General features: G+C 32.8%; 1 protein-coding gene across 5 annotated transcripts in view; it reads left to right on the forward strand.

The window, feature by feature from the left end:
• The window catches only part of PHYHIPL (phytanoyl-CoA 2-hydroxylase interacting protein like), an 81466-nt gene that overhangs the window by 43780 nt on the left and 12513 nt on the right, over positions 1-25173 (forward strand). For 4 of the 5 annotated variants that reach the window (XM_072823166.1, XM_072823170.1, XM_072823169.1 and 1 more), the window contains exons 2-4: positions 15752-15948; positions 17865-18039; positions 21609-21726. In XM_072823166.1, coding sequence (XP_072679267.1) covers positions 15752-15948; positions 17865-18039; positions 21609-21726 — 490 coding nt within the window. Of the gene's footprint in view, positions 1-13915; positions 14040-15751; positions 15949-17864; positions 18040-21608; positions 21727-25173 lie in introns of those variants that run through there. The other variant, XM_072823167.1, reaches the window with a different exon arrangement.

Raw genomic sequence — 25173 nt, forward strand, 5'->3', positions numbered from 1 at the left:
ACCAAAACCAGATAAAGATACCACTATAAAAAGAGTACTATAGGCTAATATCCTATGTTTATCCATAAACACAAAACCTTCAACAAAGTACAAGCAAACTGAATCCAATGGTATACTAAAAAAAAGTCATTCACCATGATAAAGTGGGATTTATTTCTGAGTTGCAAAGTTTGTTCAGTATTCACAAAAATCAATCAAGGTGATATGTCACATCAATAAGAGAAAGGATAAGAACCATGCAATCATTTCAGAAGATCCAGAAAAAGCATTTGACAAAGGTACAACATCCATTCATGATAAAAACCTTCCACAAAGAAGGTTTAGAGGAAACATATCTTAACATAATAAAGGCCATATATGAAAAACCCACAGCTTAACATTATCCTTAATGAGAAAAAACTGAGATTTTCTTGTAAGGTTAGGAACAAGACAAGGATGTCCGTTCTCACTATTATTCAATGGTACTGAAAGTCTTAGCCACAGCCATCAGACAAAATAAATAAAAGGCATCCACATAGTAAGGAAGAAGTAGAACTTCCAGTATTTGCAGATGACATGATACTATATATAGAAAACCTGAAAGATTCCACCAAAAATATGCTAGAACTGATCAATGAAATGAGTAAAGTCACAGAATACAGAATCAGTATACAGAAATCTATTGCGTTTACAATTGCACTAAAAATAATAATATACTTAGGAATAAACCTAACCTAACAGGTGAAAGACTTGTACTCTGAAAACTAAAACACTGATGAAGTAAAATCAACAGAACACAAATAAATGGACTAGAAGAACAAATATTGTCTATACTACCCAAAGAAATCTATACATTTAATGCAATCCCTATCAAAATACCAACATTTTTCACAGAGCTAGAACAAACAATCCTAAAGTTTGTGTGGAAACAAGACCTCGAATAGCCAAAGCAATCGTGAAAAAGAAAAAAAAACTAAACTGGAGGTATCACAATTCCAGACTTCAAGTTATATTACGGAGCTGTAGTAATCAATACAGTACTGGCACAAAAATAGGCATATAGATCAATAGAATGGAATAGAAAACCCAGAAATCAACTCACAACTATATGATCAATTAATCTTCAACAAAGCAGGAAAGACTATCTAGTGGGAAAGGATAGTCTCTTCAAGGACTGGTGTTAAGATATCTGGACAGCAACATGCAATAGAAAAAAGCCTGGACCACTTTCTTACACCATACACAAAAATAAAATCAAAATGGATTAAAGACCTAAATGTGAGACTTCCTGAGAATATAAAAATCCTAAAAGAGAAGACAGGCAGTGAGCTCTTTGACATCAGTTGCAGCAACTTTCTAGTTATATCTCCTGAGGCAATGGAAACAAAACCAAAAGTAAACTGTTGGGACTACATCAAAATAAAAAGGTTCTGCACAGTGAAGGAAACAATCAACAAAATGAAAAGGCAACCTACAGAATGGGAAAAGATATTTGCTAATGACATAACTTAAACAACTCAGCACCTCAAACCCAAATAATCTAATTAAAAATGAGCAGAAGACATGAATAAACATTTCTCCAAAGAAGACATTCACTTGGACAACAGACTCATGAAAAGATGCTCACCATCACTTACCATCATGAGATGCAAATCAAAACCACAATGAGGTGTCACCTCATACCCGTCAGGTGTCAGAATGACTAAATTCCACAACACAAGAAACAACAAGAATTGGCAAGGCTGTAGAGAAACTGATATAGCCACTGTAGAAAGCAGTAGGGAGTTTCCTCAAAAAGTTAAAAATAGACCTATGATTCAGCAATTACACTACTGGGTATTTACTGAAAGAATACAGAAACACTAATTCAAAGGTATTTATGCACCCCTATGTTTATAGCAGCCTTATTTACAATAGCCAGCCCAAGTGTCTATCAGTTGATGAATGGATAAAGAAGATGTGGTGTGTATGTACATATGTGTATGTATATAATGGAATAATACTCAGCTATGAAAAAGAATGGAATCTTGGAATTTGCAATAACATGGATAGAGCTAGAGAGTATAATTCTAAGTGAAATTAATCAGTGAGAGAAAGACACACCATATGACTTCACTCATGTGGAATTTAAGAAACAAAACAATGAGCAAAGGGGAAAAAAGAGAAATAAATCAAGAAAAGACTCCTAACTATGGAGGACAAACTGTTGGTTACAAGAGGGGAAGTGAGTGGGGGAATGAATGAAATAGGTGATAGGGATTAAGGAGTGTTGTGTTGAGCACTGGGTGATGTATGGAATTTTTGAATGCCTGTATTGTATACCTGAAACTAATATAGCACTATGTTACTAACAAAAATTAAACATTTAAAATAAAAAATTTCTTGCATAATCTGGACACTAATGATCATCATTAAAGGACTGTAAAGGAAAAAATCTTTCCAAACTATTTGAAGCCACAAGCATCCAAGAATGAATTAGAGAAGTTATACACTAATTAGAACAAGGGTAAACTAAATTAATATAGTTTTTCCTATGAATATAATGTTAAATTATCTAACATTTATTGTCTACAACATGATAGATACTATATTGAATGTTTTATATGTTTTATATGTCTGCATTATCTTATTAAATAGTCATTGTCCCTATGAGGAAATGGATGGTTTAGAGGGTTTTAAGATTTACTCAAAATCAAACAGTTCCTTGTGGCATAGGCAAACATTTGTCCATCTGATTAGTATATACAATCATAACCAATCTGTAATTAACAGATTATGTGTAGCTGTAGTATAACTATCAACATAGGAAATCAATTTGAATATTAACATAATGGAGGTGTGTAATTTGTGATAAATATTCAGAGATCTACAAATAAATGCAGTTTATCTTATTGAAAATGAAACTTAAAATTTGAATTGGTTTTGACTTACCTCTCAGATCTGCCCATGGTTTCTAATATTTTTCTATTACTTTTCTTCTTTATTCTGTTTCACATTTCCCTTCCTGGATCAGTCCTGCAATTTATTCTTGGCTCTTACTCTTTGTCCTCTTGAATGCTGCCTCAATATGGAGGCCTATTTCTGTCTCTTGTTTAGGGTACTGTAATCCTTACCTTCTATCATGCTCCAATCCCACATATTATTTCCTGTCTATTTCAATGCCTAAGAAACATTTATCTTCATTCTTTTTACTTTTAATTCTGGAAGTTAGATGTCCAAAATTGTAATATCTTAAGTATGTAAAATACATATTCAGATGGATGGGAACCACTAAATAATATATAGAAAAAATAATAAAAAATAGTAACTGAGTTCAATAATATTCTGGGGATCCCTAGGTGGCTCAGCGGTTTAGCGCCTACCTTTGGCCCAGGGCGTGATCCTGGAGTCCCGGGATCAAGTCCTATGTCTGGCTCCCAGCATGGAGCCTGCTTCTCCCTCTGCCTGTGTCTCTGCCTCTCTCTCTCTCTCTCTCTCTCTCTCTCATGAATAAATAAATAAAATCTTTTAAAAAAGAAAACAAAACAACAACAACAAAAAAACATCGGCTTTTTTCAGCTGAACGTGAAGCAGATTTTGGTTGCCTTGTCAAGTCAGGGTGGGCCCAAGGCTGTCCTTCTAGAACAGCTGGTTCTGAGCATGCTCCAAGCCCATGTGTCCCACCACATTTGCCGCAGTGAACGCCTACCTCTACATTCCACAACATTCAAAACTATACATTTAAGAAGCTTGTGGCATTTGTTCTCTGGCTTAGTGATCTGCTAGATTGCTTGAGGGCAGCCTCCTTCCTTCCAGTGTTTACAGCAGAGCAGTGCCACTGCTAGAATAGAAACAAGCAACAAGGCATGCATTTGGCCCAAATAAACCAACGCTGGTTTATGGAAAAAAAAATTTTTTTCAGCTGTTTAGTTTATTTTCCAAAAGATAGATACACTGACATTAAGCAATTGACTTACTTGAGGTTTTTAATTTAACTGGTTGATTAGATATTTTATATACTAATGAAACTTCATAATGTAGATTCACTAGATACCAGTAGCACCCTTCTCAAGTTGTATTGATCAAAAATATCTCCAGACATTGCCAAATATCCTCTGGGTGGGGGCTGAGAGGTCAAAATCAATAAAGTATGGACTAATACTGGTTTGTACTAAAAATGCATTCAGCTTAATTCCAGACTTTAGGAATTAATGAATTAAGTATACAATGTCAGTATGAATTACCATTATAAGCTGCTCATTTAGATTACAAAGATATTAAGGGCTGTGACCATCTTTTAGACTTTATATGGAGAAACATAAATGTAAATTAGGTATTTATAATAAATGGCAAAATTTGGGATGCCTGGGTGGCTCAGTGGTAGAGTGTCTGCCTTCCTAGGGTCTAGGGTGTGACCCCCATCGGGCTCCCTGTGAGGAGTGCTTCTCCCTCTATGTCTCTGCCTCTCTTTCTTTGTCTCTCATGACTAAATAAGTAAAATCTTTAAAAATAAATAAAAGGCAAAATTTCTCAAATTGAGTGAAAATACAGAAGATACACCTAAGGCAAAATAATTGAAAAAGATTTAAAGCAAAATATAAGGGAGTGACTGGCTGGCTCAGTCAATAGAGCTTATGACTCTTGATTTTGGGACCATGAGTTTAAGCCCCATGCTGGGCATGGAACCTACTTTAGAGTATATATATGCATCTGGGTGGCTTAGTGATTGAGCATCTGCCTTTGGCTCAGGTTGTGATCCCAGGATCCTGGGATTGAGTTCAGCATGAGGCTCCTGGTGGGGAACCTGCTTCTTCCTCTATGACTCTGCCTCTTTGTGTGTCTCTCATAAATAAATAAAATCTTAAAAATATATGTGTAGGGAAGCCCAGGTGGCTCAGCAGTTTAGCACAGCCTTTAGCCCATGTGTAATCCTGGAAACCCAGGATCGAGTCCCACGTTGGGCTCCCTGCATGGAGCCTGCTTCTCCCTCTGCCTGTCTCTCTGCCTCTCTCTCTGTGTGTGTCTCTCATGAATAAATAAATAAAATCTTAAATATATATATATATGTGTGTGTGTATGGCAAAAAATAAAATGTAGGGATGAACGAAGATATTCTACACACATACAAATTGAAATAAAGCAGGATACAAATTATTTCAAAGTATATGTTACACTTATTAGGACAGTCATTCTTAATTTTAAAAAGCTATAATCTTCAATAAAGATATAACTATTATATATGCAATTGATTCTTGAACAATGGGGTTAGGGGCATGGACCTCCTGTGCAGTGGAAAATCCACATAGAAACTTTTTTTTTAAGATTATTTGAGATGTTGAGAGTGAGCACATGGTTGCATGAATATGGGGGGGCAAAGGGAGAGAGAGAGAATTTCAAGCCTATTCCTTGCTCTGCATGGAGCAAGAGGCAGGACTCAATCTCAGAACCTTAAGATCATGTCCTGAGCTAAAATTAAGAGTTGGATGCTCAACTGACTGAGCTACCCAGGTGCCCCTCCACATAGTAACTTTTAACTCCCCCAAACTTCATTGTCTACTCTTGACCAGAAGCCTTATGAATAATATAAACTGTTAACACGTATTTTGTATGTAGTATATAATGGATTCTTACAATAAAATAAGCTAGAAGAAAGAAATTGTTATTAGAAAATCATAAGGTAGGGGTGCCTGGGTGGCTCAGTTGGTTAAGCCTTCTTCTCTTGATTTCAGCTCAGGTCATGATCTCAGTGTTGTGAGATCAAGCCCTACATTGAGCTCTGTGCCAGGTGTGGAGCCTGCTTGAGATTTTTCTCTTCTCCCCTCTGCCCTTCCCCACCTCTGATAGATCATGCTCTCTCTCTCTTTCTAAAAAAGAAAAGAAAAGAAATCATAGAGAAAATACACTTAAAATATTGTACTGTATTTACTGATAATGTAAATTTATTTTGTCTGTTTACAAGATGAAATGTCAATACTTACATCAATGCTGTCTTCTATGATAAAAAACACTGTGGACATTATACTTATTACTAACACTGAAATGAAAAATGAGGGATAATGTGAAAAAAAATTGTCTTTATTTACAGCTATAACAGTTTATGCATTGATAATGAAGCAGTAATATGATTACTTTATGGTAACCTAGTATAATCGATACAATTACTACATGGCAGTGAGTCTATACAGTGATGAATTAATTGTTATAAAATTTTTATGGCATATGCTATTACAGTTATTTTCATAATGCAGTATTGGGAAAATAGTTACATTTAAAAAAAAACCTACTGTGATGATAAGCTCAGTTTCTCCAATTATAAGAGAGAAGGGCATATTGTAGGGTAATGTAATTCTTTAAAAGTTATAAAGTAGTGGGAAACCTAGCACATTATTAATTTTATATTGAATATCATTCACCTTATGCCCACGTTAGGATAGGCTATCTACTTCTGCACAAGTCTTACACACAATATTCTACATGATACTTAGGCAATGAGAAAGATGATGACATAGAATATCTCATATACTTCTTTGCAGTACAGTTATTAGATTTTTGCACAAAGGATACTTATACACAACATATAAGTTTTTAACTGTTTAGTGGGATGATTATGTAATATTCATTAAATGGAAGGAGACCAGGAGACCATCATAAAGGTCTTCATCTTTGTCTTCATGCTGAATAGGCTGTGGGAGAGAAGGGGTTGGTTTTGCTCTCTTAGGAGTGGCAGAAGTGTAGGAGGGAGGAGGGGAAGCAAGAGAGGCAGGAGCACCTGGCGTAACTTCCTGGAAATACATTATACTTTTTTTCTGACTTTTTGCATTTCCATTTTTCTGAAAATGTTACTATATGGTACTAATCCTTCTACTATTTGCTTTAGTTTCAGTGCCTATATCATAGAAGGGTCCATTGTCAAAAAACAAGTCAAAAGAAGTCTTGAATAATCAGTGCCCTTCTGCCAGATTATCTGTTTTCTGGCACTACTTTTTGAAGAATTTTTTAAATTTAAATTCAGTTTAGTTAACATAATCTGTATTATTAGTTTAAGGGGTAGTATCTGGTGATTCATCAGTCACATGTAACACACAGTGCTCATTGAATCAAGTGCTCTCCTTAATGCCCATCACCCAGTTACCCTATTCCCCCACCCATCTCCCCTCCAGCAACCCTTAATTTGCTTTCTATAGTTAAGAGTCTGTTATGCTTTGCCTCCCTCTATGTTTTCATCTTATTTTATTTTTCCTTCCTTTCCCTTTGTTCATCTGTTTTGTTTCTTAAATTCCACATATGAGTGAACTCATACAGTATTTTTCTTTCTTTGATTGACTTACTTTGCTTAACACGATATCCTCTAGTTCTATCCACATCACTGCAAATGGCAAGATTTCAATTTTGATGACTGAGTAATATTCATATATATGTGTGTGTATACAACCCCACATGTTCTTTATCCATTCATTTGTCAATGGACATCTGGACTCTTTCTATAGTTTGGCTATTGTGAATATTGCTGCTATAAACATTGGGATGCATGTATCCCTTTGAATCACTATGTTTGTATCCTTTGAATATATAACTAGTAGTGCAATTGCTGGGTCATAGGGTAGTTATATTTTTAACTTTTTAAGGAACCTCCATACTGTTTTCTAGAGTGGCTGCACCATTCGTACCAGTAGTGTAAGAAGGTTCCCCTTTCTCTGGATCCTCACCAACATCTGCTTTTTCCTGAGTTGTTAATTTTAGCCATTCTGACTGGTGTGAAGCGGTATCTCATTGTGGTTTTGATTTGTATTTTCCTGATGGTGAGTGATGTGAGCATTTTTTTCATGTGTCTGTTGGCCATTGTATGTCTTCTTTGGAGAAATGTTTGTTCATGTCTTCTGCTTATTTCTTGATTAGATTTTTTTGGTTTTTTGAGTGTTGAGTTTGATAAATTCTTCATAGGTTTTTATATACTAGCCCTTTATCTGATAAATCATTTGCAGGTATCTTTTCCCATTCTGTAGGTTGCCTTTATTTTTCTCAGCTGTTTCCTTTGCTGTGCAAAAGCTTTTTATCCAGATGATGTCCTAGTGGTTCATTTTTGCTTTTATTTTCCTAGCATCTGGCAACATGTCTGATAAGAAGGCCAAGGTCAAAGAGGTTTCTGTATGTGTTCTCTAGGATTTTGATGGACTCCTGTCTCACATTTAGGTCTTTCATTCATTTTGAGTTTATTTTTGTATATCGTGTAAGGAAGTGGTCCAATTTCATTCTTTTGCATGTGGTTGCATGTGGTTGTCCTTTTTCCATTGGATATTCTTTCCTACTTTGTCAAAGATTAGTTGACCATAGAATTGAGGGTCCATTCTGGGTTCTACTATTCCATTGATTTATGTGTCTGTTTTGTGCCAGTAGCATACTATCTTGATGATTATAGATTCGTAATAGAGCTTGAAGTCTGAAATTGTGATGCCACCAGCTTTGTTTTTCTTTTCAACATACCTTTGGGCTGTTGAGGGTCTTTTCTTGTTCCATACAAATGTTAGGATTTTTTGTTCCAGCTCTGTGAAAAAAGTTGATGGTTTTTTTATAGGGATTGCATTGAATGTGTAGATTTCTCTGGGTACAGGTTTTGTTCTTCCATCCATGAGCATGGAATGTTTTTCCATTTCTTTATGCCTTCTTCAATTTCTTTCATAAATGTTCTATACTTTTCAGAGTACAGATAATTTACCTCTTTGGCTATATTTATTCCTAGGTGTCTTATGGTTTTTGGTGCAATTTTGAATGGGATTGATTCCTTGATTTCTCTTACTTCTGCTTCATTGTTAGTGTATAGAAATGCAACTGACTTTTGTCTGGCACTCCTTTTTCTACATCTTCTTTCTTACTGTCTGATACTGGTTAAGAAGCTTTCATCTCTATCAGGTTGTCTTCTATTACCTTCTCTGGTGCCATCTTAAATTTCTCCAAGAACCATATCTGAAAACCTTTAGCCTCCAACTTTTTTGTCATATCCACAATCTCTTTCATGATTTTCTTGATGGTTGTCATAAATCCTGTAAAGTCATACATACATACATACATACAACATTCAGATATAGTTTTCTACAGCAGGAATTTATTTTTTTGAACTTGATGGCCTTTATTACTTTTCCTATAACAATGATGGTATTTTCAATTGTGTAATCCTTCTAGACTTGCAGGATTTTCTCTTCCATAGTGTTGACAATCTTTTCCATATAGTGTATGTATGTGTAAGGAGCCTTAAAGGTCCTTATGAAACTCTCATCTAGAGGCTAGATTAGAGACACTGTGTTTGAGGGCAAGTAGCCTTTGGTGTTGAATTCTTGGGGCTTGGAGTCTCCAGCAGCATTGTTGAATATCAAAAGAACTTTAAAAAATAGTCCCTTACTGGCAAGGTACTTCATGACTTCAGGGACAAAGCATCTATAGAATCAATCCAGACAAAGGGTTCTCAATGTCCAGGCCTTCTTCTTGTGTAACCAGAAGACTGGCAGCTGGTATTTATCTTTTCCCTCTAAGACTTGGGAACTAGCAGCTTTATAGATAATGACAGTCCTGATCATAACCCTAACTGCATTTGTTAACCTGTTTCTCTCTGCCATAAATCCTGATGATCACTTCTCTCCCTTGTTAATAATGTTCTCTGTGGCATTTTTTTTCCAGAATAAAGCACTTTTCATTTGCATTAAATACCTGCTCAGGCATATATCATTTCTCTTCAGTGATTTTTGTAATGGCACCTGGGAATTCATCTGCTGCCACGTGGTTATCAGAAGTTGCCTCTCCTGTTATACTGACATTTTTTTTAAGCCAAAGCTCTTTATGATTTCTGTGTTTTACATTTTAAAAGCCACTTTTTAGCTAATTTTTGTGTATGGTGTGAGGTCTAGGTCAAGGTTCTTTTTTTTTTTTTTTTTTTGCTTTTTTAAGATAAAGTTTCAATTTTTGCCCACAAAAACACATGGATATTTTAAATAGCTATAAATGGAATTGATAAGGGTACAAAAGGCACTTAGAGTAGTTGGAAATACAAATTGGTGAAAACAAATGTGACACAGCATTTGCATTTCTTGGTATTTTTCCAAAGATAAATAATCAGAGATGTATACAAAAATATGCATAGAATAGAGTTGACTAAAGTGTTAATACAGGAAACACTGGAAACAATCTACATGTCCAGTAGCAGGATGACTGATTAGTAGAATAAAATACACCAAGATTAGAATTTTGTGTAGTCATGTGAAAATGTTCACAGCCTATAAATGAAAAACAGTTTACAAAACATTAAGCACAATGTTAATAGAGATTATGAATGATTTTTATTTTGTGTTTTTTTTCTAAAAGTTCCAGCAATATTCAGTGTTACCATTGAGCGTATTTTTTATTTTGAGAACTTATTGTAAATAAAGCATAGAACAGTTTTGCATTTTATTGTGGTTACTATTGTTTTAATTAGTTTTTCTTTCATGACTTTAAAAGTTTTGCAGCACTTAAAAATAATAATAAAAGTAGTGTAGCATTTTAATGTTAGTTTTATGAAAAGGAAAGTACTTTTCCCTCAGCAGACTATATTTTCGACTTTGTAATGAAAATTATTAAAATATATATTAATTTAAATATAATTACACACATGTAATTTTAATTTTAAAATAAATCCTCCTATATGTACTATAGTGACAGATTTTCTATTACTAAATTTTAGAAAAGAAAAAAGATATATGAAAAAAATGCGCCATGGTTTCTATTTGTAAGGGAAGTAACCTGCAATTTCTTTCTTAGATAGCTCAAAGCTTATTATTAAAATTAACTACCTTTATTATCTTTAAGAAACATTTTCTTACTTTTTTCACACTGAGTAATTTATGCTCCTTTAACTACTGTAACTATGATTTTATATTGACTTCTATTGTAGTGCTATAGGGAAGAAAAATCACTCATTTTCCAGCAAAACTGGTGGAGCAAAGGAACAATGGTATAATAAATATGCTAAAAATATAGAGGTCCTCAATAAAAAGAAACATGCTCTATTGCAATTGTTGCCAGAGTACATCTAGGTTATTAAGCAGGTGATACTTTTAATTTTTATTCATACACTTCATAAGGTAGGTAATCTTGATAACCAAGTAAGTTTTTTCTGTGCTATATCTTTCAAAAAGATAAATAAAAAGAAAACATCTCAGGTTCTAAGGAGTTTAGCTAAGGACTTAGAGAGCTAAATAACTTAAATTTTTGTATAAAGTTATTAAAAGAAAAAATATATCATTATGTGTGTATTGTATATTCACAAAGATGAATACATATGCATATTTTATAAATGAGACCAAAAGATTATGTTGCATGATTTCTATTCTGAAATGTCCTCAAATGAAGGAATAAGAATTGTAATTAGTAATGTTTGTTTAGAACACTTTTACCAATTCTTGAGGGAGAAGGGGGGGAGAAAACGAAAAAAAGTAGCAAATTTGAAGGATCTCTATTTCTTATAGATTGGATAATTTACAGGATATATTGACATATAGTAATATATGGAACTATATAGAAAAATTAAAAAATTCATAATGTCATAATAACACTGGTTTTTATTCATAGATTGAAGTGTGTGATACTGAAGGTAGATGAAGTAGGCTATTATTTTTTTGTACACTTAAAATGTTTTAGATGAATCTAGATCTTCTTAAGGTCCTTTAAATACAGAGCATGTGTGTATTTCTCAGCCATCTTCTTAAAAATGTGTGTTTATACCCTCATGGATATTTAAAAATTGCTTTCATAGTGTGTTTGAAGGACATGTTTGAACTAACTATAGGAACCTGACAATTCATTTTAATAAAATTTTATCTTCAGTATTGCACATATTGAAATCCGTCTAAATCAACCATAAGGTTTTTTTTTCTCTTATATAATTCCTCAACTTTCATGATACATTTCTAGTCTCCCTTTAGCATTCTTACTGGGTATTTTTTCCTATACCCTGTGCTGAATTAACTAAAATGAAGATGCACTGTTTCTTAATGCTTGTTCTTTTGCCTTCATTTAGAATGCCATGTCCTCAACTTTTCACTACTGTTTTCACTTGTTGAGATTCTGCTTCTCCCATAGCATTGTGGATAAAGTTAACAATACTATATTATATACTTCAGAATTGCTAAGAAACCGATCTTACTGTACTCACCACAAAAAGGAAATGTTAAATTTGGGACGTGATGGAGCTATTAGCGAATTCTACAGTAGTAATCATATTGCAATATATAAATATATATATAATTACATATCAAATCAACAGAGTTGTAAACTTTAAACTCACACAATGTTATATATCAATGATATCTCAATTTTTTAAAATTTACTTTTCCTACAACAAAGAGTATCACATGTTTTCTGAAGCATAATTTGATTCCCTTAATATGGCTTTTCACTTATGTTAATATATAACATAATTTTATTATATTTTCCACATCTTCCCAATTTTATATCCTTGAGGTAGGAGCTAGTTTATATATCTTTGTACTTTTTCTGTTGTGTACTTTTGATATATAAATAATTTCAACTTAGTAAGAGTTGTAATAACTAACAAAAATAAATATGAAGGAACACATAGCTACATGGCAGTGTGATAAAGATCTTTGACCAGCTTTACAAACGTAATTGATGTGTTAGGGTCAATAAGAGAAGTCACTTAAATTCAACAGCTTGCTAAAAGTATAGCAACAAATCATCGAAGGTAGAGATTTTATTTTAAAATATTTTAAGAAGAGTGATACCAGATTCTGATTTTTAGTGATCTTAGGAAGTTTTCTAGAGTTAATATACAGATGGTAATAGGTAGTTTTCAGGGAGTTTAATAAAATTAAAAATACAGGTAAAAAAATATGCTTTCCAACAATGATTAGATTTATCACAGAGGAAAAAAATTCTTAAAAGTGATTGAATTTGTTGCAAGTGTGCTTTTGAAATATTTGTTCGGAAAGCAGTTTTCATATTTTGGCCAGATAAAAGTGTTATTAATTTGTTTTCCATTCGGTATTACCAATCAGCAATATAATCACAGATATTAGAATTACTTGTCATATTAAGTAGAAAAATGTAGCCAGAATTACCCTTAAGATGAAGTCTTACTAAGAAATGGAAGCTGCATTTTAGAAATACACTTGATTATACAGTTCTAAGATATTATTGCCTGGTTATTGAATATTAGTGTCATGTGAATCACTGTTGTTTCACTGATTTTACAGACTAAACACTGTCTTCTGTCACTCATCTCAAAGATCTCAGTTAAAAATTGATTCACAGAGTGTGAGGATGAAGGAACTTACATGTAAACTGATAGGATTGGTTTAAATTAAATTTTTCACTTGTTCTTCCCAAGTAAGAAAGCTGCATAAAGATTAATCTAGTGGCTTTGTTAAGAACTGGGAGTAAAAGTAGCTTGAAAATAAAAAGATTCTTAATATAACAAGTCCTTCATAGGTTTGGGCTTTATATTCTGAATGGGAAAATAGGATTTAAGCAAAACTTTCCACATTTTAATAAATATAAATTTTTTTCTCAAATTTTTAACTTTTAGAGAACATGTATAAAACAAAATATTAGGGCAGCCCAGGTGGCTCAGCAGTTTAGCGCTGTCTTCAGCCCAGGGTGTGATCCTGGAGACCTGGGATTGAGTCCCACGCTGGGCTCCCTGCATGGAGCCTGCTTCTCCCTCTGCCTTGTCTCTGCCTCTCTCTTGGTGTCTCTCATGAATAAATAAAATCTTTTAAAAATATATTATATTCTAGGAAATAATCAGTTATTTGTAACTTTAAGTTTGAATCAGGTAATACAAGTGTAAATTTAAATAGCAAATACTTTAGTATTAAATTTTTGAAATTGCATTTTCATTAACTTGGATCAAGCACAAAATTGCCTTTTTTTTTTCTCTATATGATCTTAAATAACAATTTTTTTCACTCAGGTATGAAATTTATATGGAGAATCATAATACAGATGAGTTCTACAGAAACTTTTACCATTAGTGTCCAGAATGCTTTTCTGTAGTGTTACATATATTTTAAAGATAACTGCAATCAGAATAATAGGTAAAAACTTTGAACTTTTCTAAATAGAACAAAAATTTCTAATGTTAGAGTATTTATTGCCTTTCCCTTTTCATTAAAGGATTTCATTAAAAGGATTTCACTTAGTTTCTTCCGTTCCTTTGACTTCTAAAAGGCCTTTATTCAGGTCACAGGCAATTTGAGGATTCTATTAGGCCAGATGGAAGGAAAGAAAAGGATGAGAGAATAATTTTTGTGGGAGTTTTATGAAGAGGGAATTTGGAGAAACTCCAGTGTAAGGGGAAGATACAAAGAAGGATTTTTAAAAGTATTGCTCAAGAAATGACAATAAAGAACTTAAGTTATTTTGAAATTAGTTTTCAACTGTCATCAGGTTCCTCTGGCCACAACACAGCTTGAGATGAGACAATATGGGTCAAAGATTTAAATAAGAATTGTCAATAGTTTTGTATCAACAATTGAGATGGGAATGTGGGGGGAATTGGAAAGTATTGCCACAAGATAATATTCATTGTTGTTTTTAATTTTTGTTGATTGCAATTTGCTATTTAATTCTGTTAAGGAACTAGTTATGTAGCTGATTTATGATCTACCACTTTTATCACAAAAATAACAATTACATGTATTTTTTCTCCTCTGGGGCATTCAATTTTATGTTGGCTTGGGGAAGAGAGCATAGGAAGGAGGAGTAGAATAAAATTTGATCCAGTATATCTTTTCTATCTATGAAATAAACTTGGCAAGTCTGTATTTTTTCTATTTTTGACCTGTTACCCAGCATATTCTACTCTATACTGTTAGCCAAAGTTTCTCTTTTAGTTTCTCATTTTTTCTAACTGGAAATGCAGGATGCAGTCTCTAAAGTAACCAGGTTTCAGATCAGTTCTTCAAGATTTAATGATACCAATCAACATGGCAATTGCGTTTTTTTTTTTTTCCTTTTTAGCCTTATCTGTTATTTTAATACTCAAATTGCTCAAGACATAACTGGTAAAAAGATTTCTAGAATAATCCTTGACATCATAACTTTTAAGAGAATGTTCTTCAGTATTATTTGTATATATTGTATAATTATTACATGCTGTTTCTATATATAGATTTCCAAAAGAAAAGGAAAAAGGAAGAGCAATTTTTAAACTCCCACTGGTACTTCATAGATTTTTTTTAAAGAAATGTGTTCATTTTTTATTTATTTTATTTTTATTTTATTTTTTTAAAGATTTTATTTATTTATTCATGCCAGAGAGAGAGAGAGAGAGAGATACACAGGCAGAGGGATAACCTTTTTTTTTTTTTTATTTGACTGGATTCTTTCATTAGCAACACTTGTGACCTCATCTAATTTAAAACCCCTGATATTAGAGCAGAATTGATTGGTCATGTAGGAAAAATCATCTCTAGGACTTTCCAGGTGGAACCTACTGTGTAAAACCAATCTTTCATAGATTAGAAAGATGGATTTTCATTGTTTTTGTTTATTTCTATGAAAGCAGAAACTGGAAAATTTGAAAAAGTAGAGGTGGTAAAGATTAATTCAGTTCTGATTTTAATGGTAAAATGACTTTGCAAATGGTATTTGTTATCATTAACATTCAAACTATTTCATGAACAAAAATGAAACTCAGTTTTAGTAATTAGATAGTTAAGTTCAGAAATATATATATATAACTGATAGCCTCACAAGCTGGAAAAATACATTATTTGGAAACTACCTGTGCATTGTTTTCTTGCAGGGAACAAATCACAAGACAGTGGCATAGCAGAGATGGAAGAACTTCCCGTACCACATAACATCAAAATAAGCAACATCACATGTGACTCATTCAAGATTTCATGGGAAATGGATTCAAAGTCAAAGGACCGTATTACACACTATTTCATTGACCTCAATAAGAAAGAGAACAAGAACTCTAATAAATTTAAACACAAGGTAAAATCTTAACACATACTTACATTCATTTGCCTCTTAAAATCTGAGTATGAGGGTGTTTGAAAAGAAAAAATAATATTCTATTAATTACTTATATGATGCATTTGACATTGGGAAGAATAAAAATTACATGTCATTTTAAAGCTCAATCCCTTTAAGAAATTTTGTAAGAAATGAAATGCCAAGTATAATATTAAAATACATTTTTTCCAAAAAAGATAAAATTATGACTCTCATATAGACATAAAAGTGAACATGTGTTAAAGATTTAACTAATTAATGAGGTAACTAATGAAGTGTTACAACCAGTTCAAAGTATAATCCAAAGAATAGACACAGTCATAGATCAGGATATTGAAATAAATGTATAACTAGAGGCAAAACTGATTTGGGGTCAGAAAGGAACAAGGGCCAGAAGAAATGGATGAACAAAATTCATTTGCATATATTTAAATAACAGTTATCAGTTATCTACAAATCACAGTGTTATAAAACAGCTTCCACAGAATCAGAAGAAAATAGCAATAAGAGTGTGCTATAGGCAATGCATAGTTTTCATTAAAGCATACATTTTTCCATATAATAACTTTTGAGAGAGGAATGTGATATAACTTATAAACTTTAGAGTATTTGTAAAATACTTTAGGACTGAAAGTTGCTTTATGTAGTCGATTTTATTTTGTGGTTTGAGAATGAAAATTAACCTTAATATGTCTTAATATGACATACTACACCTCTTTGTTTTTACTTCTTATAACAGTCTACTTATTACATAGCTTTGCTGATATATATCTCTCTACATACACATTAGAGGTAGTATAGAGATGTAATAGTTATTAAGTATTCTTATGTTTCAGTATTTTCACTATGAAAACTGGTCTTTTTTAAATTTTGATACTAAATTTAGCTTGGCAAATCTTTTAGAAGAGCTGCCTTATCTTTTCTGGGAATTACATCTTTTACCAAATGCCCAGTTATACACACTAATGATAAGTGAGGATTATATGTATAGATAAGTGTGAGAGAACAAAATTGATAAGTCATTCTAACCATGTTCCCATTTTCTGGTTATGGATATTCTCTTTGTTGACATTTGCCTTCTTGAAGTAGTTTTAAAATATTTCCTTGAAATTAGCTTTGAAATAATGTTAAATGATGATTAGGTCAAGATTTGACCCTCTTTTCTTCATTCTACATTTAGAAAGCTGTGTCTTTGGAAACATAGTGAATATTCAACTAGCAAGTTTAATAACCTTATTAATCATTATTTAGAAATACACAAACATTCCTGTGACATAAGCTCCATACTTGAATATAACTGAAGTGGATATTACCTCTTTTGTATATAAAACTGATTCATTTATCTTAAAATCGTTATTTTAAAAATGTTCTCCCTTCACATGTAAAATATTTAGTAATGGGCTACTCTGGGAAAATTATTGAGTAGTATAAATTAAGCAAATATATTTTAAAATACAAAATCACAATTGAACACCAATAAAAAATAAATTTATAAAAAAAAACAAAATCACTGAATTTTATTTGTCATGTTTCTGGGTTTGGGGAGGTTTGATTTTGTTTTATCATTTAATATTAGAATATTGCATTTTAAGGAGCATAATATATAAGGAGTGTTCAGAAAACAAGAATCAAGAAAACAGGAATCTAAATACATTTGTGTCATAAACTAGCTGTATGACCTTGGGCATGTCTTTTGATTATTTTTTGCATCTGGAGAATAAAAGATTTGAAGATAATAATTGTTGATATCTTTAAAAAGGATAATTCTATCATCAGCCAGGAATTTAACAACTTGCTATATATTGTTTATAATTGATTCAAGTTATACTGCTAAATTATTTCCTCCCTCCCTACCTCCCTTCCACCCTTCCTTCTTTCCTGTTTTTCTGTCTTAGGATGTTCCAACAAAATTGGTAGCAAAAGCTGTTCCCTTGCCCATGACGGTCCGTGGACACTGGTTTTTGAGCCCAAGAACTGAGTATACAGTAGCAGTGCAGACTGCTTCAAAACAGGTTGATGGTGATTATGTTGTGTCTGAATGGAGTGAAATTATAGAATTCTGCACAGCAGGTAAGAGAACTAGGTAGAAATACAAAACAAAAACAAAAACAAAAACCCTTAATATTATTTCCTTAAAAGCTAATTACAAAAAGAAAAATTTAATTATAAGGTGATATGAAATGCATTGGGTTATTTTTGCATTGACAATAGCATTGTATAATAGAACAAACTATGCTATATTGGTTGGAGTGAGCTTAGATTCTCAACAAAAGCTGAGTAAGGACTTTAAATCAGTTCTTTGATACATAATTTGATTTTTCAAAGTAAAAGCTTTGCAAATGAAATTGGTTCAGTTTGAATATATATTGAAGCATGTTTTGAGCTTCATTTTGAGAGAGAGCGTTTTCTTTCTTTTTTTCTTTCTTTTTTTTTTTTTAATTTTCACAGATATTGATGGTGCCTGGGTGGCTTAGTCGGTTAAGCATCTGTCTTAGGCACAGGTTATAATCCCATGATTCTGGGGTCAAGCCGTGGGCATCATGGAGTGGCTTGACCTGCTCAGCAAGAAGCCTGAGCCATCATGGAGTGGCTCCCTGCTCAGCAGGAAGCCTGCTTCTCCCTCTCCCCTGCCTTCTGCTCCCCCTGCTTGTGTGCAGGTGTGCTCTAAATAAATAAACAAAATAAATAAATAAATAAACAAAATATTTAAAAATTTTTTTTCACAGATACTGAAACAAGTCAGGAACCTCTTTCTCTAACTTAGGGAATGGATGCAGATCTTAATGACTGTACCTAGCAGAAGTGTTCTGGATTTTTCACTTGAGTGCTGAAAATCTATATCTAAACTAGTGGTGTGTGTGTGTGTGTGTGTGTGTGTGTGTGTGTGTGTGTGTCTTTGCTTCCTTAGAAAGTACCTCATAGCCATTTTGCATTGAGCTATCTGATTAGGAGAGCCTACCCCCTTTGATTTTGAACTATACTTTAATATACCATTAGATTGGAAATTTTACCAGTCATCTCATTCATTTATCTGTTTATTCATTCATTTAAGAAACAAATATTTAGTGAGCACTTAAATAGGTGTTGAAGTGATACAAAGATATCACTTTATCAGATGTATTACCTAAATACATCTGCCATCCTTTCCTTGTCTCCTAGAACAGGGCTGTAATTCCTCTTGGTGTAGGTGATTGTTTCCTCTAAAAAACTGTAGAGAAAGGCTAAGTGTTTTTGTAACATAAAGGAACTTGACAAAAAAGTCTTTAAAAAATGTGCCTCAACTATTGTAGGTTGCTTCAACTTCCCCCAGCTGAGGCATTCTTCAGATAGATGACTCTTTTTCTCCCTACAGCATACACATGCATTATTTTAGACTCAGTACATACTTAGCAATTGCTTTACTTCATTGTCTTGTGTTGTTTCTTAATCTCAAACTCAGTGTAAAGCTTTTCCTATGGATATGTTAAATGGATGAAATTTTAATTCTATGTTATTTTGATTTTATCTTCAACCCTTGTGATTTTGAGGAAGTTGCTAAGGATTATAACATCTTGATTGTTAAGGATTTCAGTCTTCAAGAGCAAGGAAAATAGTCTTTCGTACTGTATTTCTTCCTATCTAAGACACTGATTATGAGATCCACCGTTTTGTACTGTCAATTAAACTATGAAACAGTGTTTTTTCATATTACAGTTATTGTTGAACTCATATCAAAGAAACTAAATGTGAAAAAATATATTTTAGAATAGATGAAATATGGTATTAATCATAGTTCAGTAATGAAACAGCTAATTTTCATATTGTATTAATAGTAACATTAATAGTGAGTGAACTAACTTTTAACTATATTTGATATATTATTGGAGTTAATCTATCCCCTCAGTTTTTTCCTGAAATAAAATTCTTTTTTGGAGTCTACCTCGTGTTTACTTTTTCTGCTGCATTTACTTTCATTGCACCTGACTAGGGAGGCTTAATCTAAGACAGACACATAAGCAAGAGACACAGTCTTTTTTGATATTGTTTTAATATATGCTATTTTCCATAGGACTGCACTAAACAGAGTCATAGTATTTGTCCAATTAAAAGAGCTATAATTTACCTGCTAAAAATCCCACTTGACATAGGGAAAGGTGTGCAATATTATTTCTTCTTTGGCTAAGAAAGACCTTTGGCATTTCCAGTTCAAAAATATTTGTCTGTCTATAGATGCATACATATTCACTCTGTTCTATAATCTAGTACATGTTTTATCTCTATGTGTATGAAGGAAAACCTTATGTCTTCTTTCACTTTGAGTGATCACCCTGTTGCATTTTCACTTCACTACATCTCATAATTCTCCTAAGAATGCTATGGAGTGAATCATAAAATGCTAGCTTTTAAATGTGCCACAATAGTTTTCTATACATTATTTTGCATTTTTAATTTCCATGAGTAAAATATAAAGAGAACTCCAGCTTTTTGAACCTTATTGTTTCAGTTTATCAAAATAATTCAGAGATGTTTACCTATGCTTTATCAATAACCTTTACTGTAAATTTTGAGGAAACTTTTTGTATAAATTGTCTTTTATTCTGGATAGCTAATTCACTCAACATTTATTGAGCATATACTCTGTGCTATGTACTGTGCAAAATGTTGACATAAAATAGGATGCCACCAACTAACCTAGTCTATGTCACAGATAAAACCCTGTGCTTGCCCCACAAGTCACAGTTATCTATATATTTATCTACATATATTTATATGTAAATTTAGATTGTGAGTTGAGAGGAAGAATATTCTTTTTGATCTTTTAACCTGATCATCCAATTTTGCATGGTGCCTTCTGCATTATATGTTCTAATCTAAATAAATGTGAGCCAGTGAAGCAGTTAGTAAACAAAATGTGCTGCCATAAGCAATTCAACTAGGTTGCTTTTATTTGGAAGGTCTTATAATCTTTATAGACAATAATTTTTGCTTAGATTTTGGTAGAGGAGTTTGACAGCAGTCCTCAATTTTCAAAACAAAAAGTTGGTGAAAGAATCAAATACTTGGAGAGAAGCTTTAGATTTACAAGGGTCTTGCATAACTGAAAACCATCAATTAAAAACCAGAGACCTAGCTATATGAACTTTTGGTGAATCAAACTGTGAAAGCCTCAATTTCTGCATCAATAAAATGGTCATATTTAATCTACCTCACCAACCTTGTAGATTTAAAGAGTAAAGTAAATGAACATTATTATTGCTATCCTTTTGAATTCTATTTGCTACCGATTGCAGGTTAGAAGCTTCTTTTATTTGACTTATCTGTTGATTCAAGAAATGCCAGTATGGTACCAATTGACATTACTTAGGTTATGCAGGGTCTTCATTCCTTACTTAACATTTTTGTTGCAGGATCTTTCATTTCAAAGAGTGAAACAAATGCATGGGTATCCTAAAACAAAAAACGAAACCATAAACCATAACAAATACCTTTTCGTAGAAATAAAAATGTATAAAAGACAATGTTTTTTTCAGTACAGTTTCCTATTCACTAAGATAAGTTTCCTAAGGTGAATTTTAATAATTTCCAATTTATTAAACATGTAGTTGATACCTTTGGTAATATATTTTTTAGTAAGAGAATTTTTTTGTTATTATTTTCAGACTATTCAAAAGTTCATCTAACACAGCTGTTGGAGAAAGCCGAAGTGATTTCAGGACGGATGCTTAAATTTTCTGTTTTTTATCGTAACCAACACAAAGAATATTTTGACTATATTCGGTAAGAATAAAAAAATATATAGTGATGTGCTTTACAAAATGCCATTCCAAGCTCTATGCTCAGGTTTTCCTTGAGTCTAGTTCTGTGAAATAGCAATTTTTGTTTCCTTTTCAAAATAATTATAATCTTTTTTTCCCAGAATAATTGAGTAGAAGAAATCAGATTGTGGGATTTTTTTTCTCACTTTCCTTACATTCCTTTCTATAATCATTTGTACCGCCAATTCCTGTCTATTTGAGTGGAAGGTCTTAAACCTCCAGGGCTTAGACTGATGACCATCCATGAAAAACTCCTCTACTATCCAATAACTCAAAGAAATAGTCTGTTCTTGTGGATTGCTTTAAAATGTTGCAAATGAGGGTAGGGAGGTAACTTTCATGAAATATAGTCAATCAAGTAGGATTTTTCAGGCTTCTAAGTGGAGCTCTCTTCCCATTATCTTGGATTAATTATTCATGAGGACACTCTGCTTTGTTTACTTTTGAATTCTAGTGTTCAATTAGTATTTCTAAGATAGCCTGTGTTTACACTGGGAAGTAGTTTCCAAAAATTCAAAAGAGATTCATGCTATATGTAGTTTTAATTCTTAATAATCCTTTTATATTTGCAGATAAAAATTTCAGAACAGTGAATAGAGAGATGTATGTTTTAAAATAAGACTAAGGCTTTTAAAATGCCAAGTGTTATATAGGTTCTAAAACTTTTACATAGTAATCTCTATAATTTGTCATTTTAACAGCTTTGGTCTCACTTTAAACTTTAAATCATAAGGATTATATATGAAAAAAATTGGGAAGCTTTGTTATTTGTTTCTTACTTTTCTAGTTTTCTTAAATCAAGGTCATGGTTTTGATTTAAATCAGCTCCAAGCTGTGGAAAATGCAAAGGGAATCAGAGAGAGAGAAGTGAATTTAGGTACCTGATTTCATCAAAAGAAATACTTATTAAAAAAAGAAAAGGAAAGAAATACTTAGTTAGCAATATCATGTTTTTAAAATATATTTTGATTCTGCAAACCATCAGGTTGAATATCTTATAAATACAAAGTTTATGAACACCTGGGTGGCTCAGTGGTTCAGGTCTGCCTTTGACTCAGGGCATGATCCTGGAGTCTCGGGATCGAGTCCCACATGGGGCTTCCTGCATGGAGCCTGCTTCTCCCTCTCTATGTCTCTCTCTCTCTGTGTCTCTCATGAATAAATAAATAAAATATTTTTTAAAAAATAAAAAAGTAAGCATAAAGTTTAGCCCATAATTCTTTTAGCTGGTAAATTATTTACCCTTGTGTCTACATATTTCATGGTGGATGCCATTCACTTACAGAGTACAAACAGATATAGCACAAATTATTGTACCTGTCAATTGTGAATGGGAATGACCATATATATTCAACAAGAAAGGTTTTCTTTATGCATAAAATTTGAAAACAAAAAGGATCAATTGCTATTTTCTTTAATAAGAAATATATCAACATAGTAAATACATCTTTGGTACTAGGTTTAGATTCTTAGAATATTGCCAAGGTCTATTTTAGGTGGCCACTGGAGGTCAGTATTTCCCTGATTTTCACTTGCCCTTTGGGCAGAAACTAGCCTATTTTCAGGTCCTTAGATAAAATTTGCATCATCTGTTTCAAATATTCTTTCAAGAAGACAAAAAATGATAAAGACAGCCAGGAAAAAGTCATTGTGTATATTATATAATTGATTCCAGTCTACTAGTATGAAAGATGTATTTACTAACAAGGAAATTTATTTACCTTTGTTGGAGTTTCCATGACGGTAGTAAAATCTGTGTAAATTATATCTTGCTGCAGTATATATAAATAAATATACTTCCCAGGGTGTGGGTACAATTCTTCAACATTGCTTTTCTAATACACTTTATTAAAAAAAATAGTAGACATTAACTTCAATGGATCTTAGTATACTTTTTAGGTAGTGAATTTTTTTAAAAGATTTTATTTATTCATGAGAGACACACACACACACACACACACACACACACACACGCAGAGAGAGAGAGGCAGAGACACAGGCAGAGGGAGAAGCAGGCTCCCTGCAATGAGCCCAATGTGGGACTCTATCCCAGATCCTGGGATGAGACCCTGAGCCAAAGGCAGACGCTCAATCGCTGAGCCACCCAGGCATCCCTAGGTATTGAATTCTATTAAGGACACACTTCCTTTATCAGAATCCATTTAAAATGTCATCTTGTTAATCAAATGCTGCAATAGAAATTAGAAATTTCTAATTTCTTTCACTTACCTAACTACAGTCTTTCCAAATCGTTATAAATTATGAAAAAGTGTTAGGTAAATTCTGACTCAGTCATATGCATTGAGCTCATTTTGATTTTTCTCTGGAAATAAATTTCTAAGTGAATATTGCTTTCCCTTACCCCAGATCAAAATACCACTCTCTATCTTACTCCTTCAAATTCACTAGGTAGTCTTACTATAAAACACCTTTCTAGATGAGAAACTTTTTTCTTTACCCATCTACTATGATTAGTAGACAAGTATAGGAATTCCTGGTGCTTTTAGGTGTGAGATTGTATATCCTTCAAGTTGATGTCTGTTATTAATGCTAATACCTTTCTCCTAATCTCAGCTCCTATCTCTATATCTTTATTTATTTGTTTGTTTATTTATTTATTTATTTATTTATTTATTTATTTATCTCTATTTTTTGCTGTGATTATTTTATAAATTGAACTTGTAGATTCATGTTGGACACATATCCTATCAATATTTGGTTTTTGTTAATGAGCATGGAGCAGTAATAAAGGTTAAGAATTTTGACCTAGAACAAGATGGAGTGGAAATATTTCTCCATATTTTGCGACTAAGTATGACTAAAAGCTCTGGACTTTATATATAAAAGAAACAAGAATCTGAAAGGTAGAAGAAGACTGAAAGGTGGAGAGAAGATAAGCCAGTTAGGGACCATGGGACTTGAGGGAAAATACAGTGATGAGTTCCTTGAGTTTTATTTTTAGCTCTTATATTCTGAACTGAGTTCTAAAGAAGCCAGAAAATCCTGATGGGCACAGATCAAAAAAAAAAAAAAAAAAAAAATCAAACCAAAACAGAAACCACAAAAACCAAAGTCTGCTTTATTTATCCAAATGACCAGCAAAGGGATAGCCATGAAGACAGTTTTTAGACAATAATGCCCTACTTCAGCCAAACACCATAGGGAAAAAAAAAAAAAAAAAAACCTATTTTCCCACCCTCACCAGCCAAGCCAAGTAGGGCACCTAGACTTCCACCTTCTCCTGGTTGTAAGGAAGCACCGTTTCCTCCTCCTCTATCTCCTATTGGGGTGGTATCAGAAAAAGCTGAATGGGGAAACTGGACTTATACCCCCAACCCCCTGCCACCAGTGGCAGTGTGGTACCTGTCAACCTCCCTACTGGGATGGTGTCATAGATGGCCTAATGAAA

Source organism: Canis lupus, chromosome 4 (genome assembly GCF_048164855.1).
Source record: "Canis lupus baileyi chromosome 4, mCanLup2.hap1, whole genome shotgun sequence".
NCBI classification, from domain to species: Eukaryota; Metazoa; Chordata; class Mammalia; order Carnivora; family Canidae; genus Canis; species Canis lupus.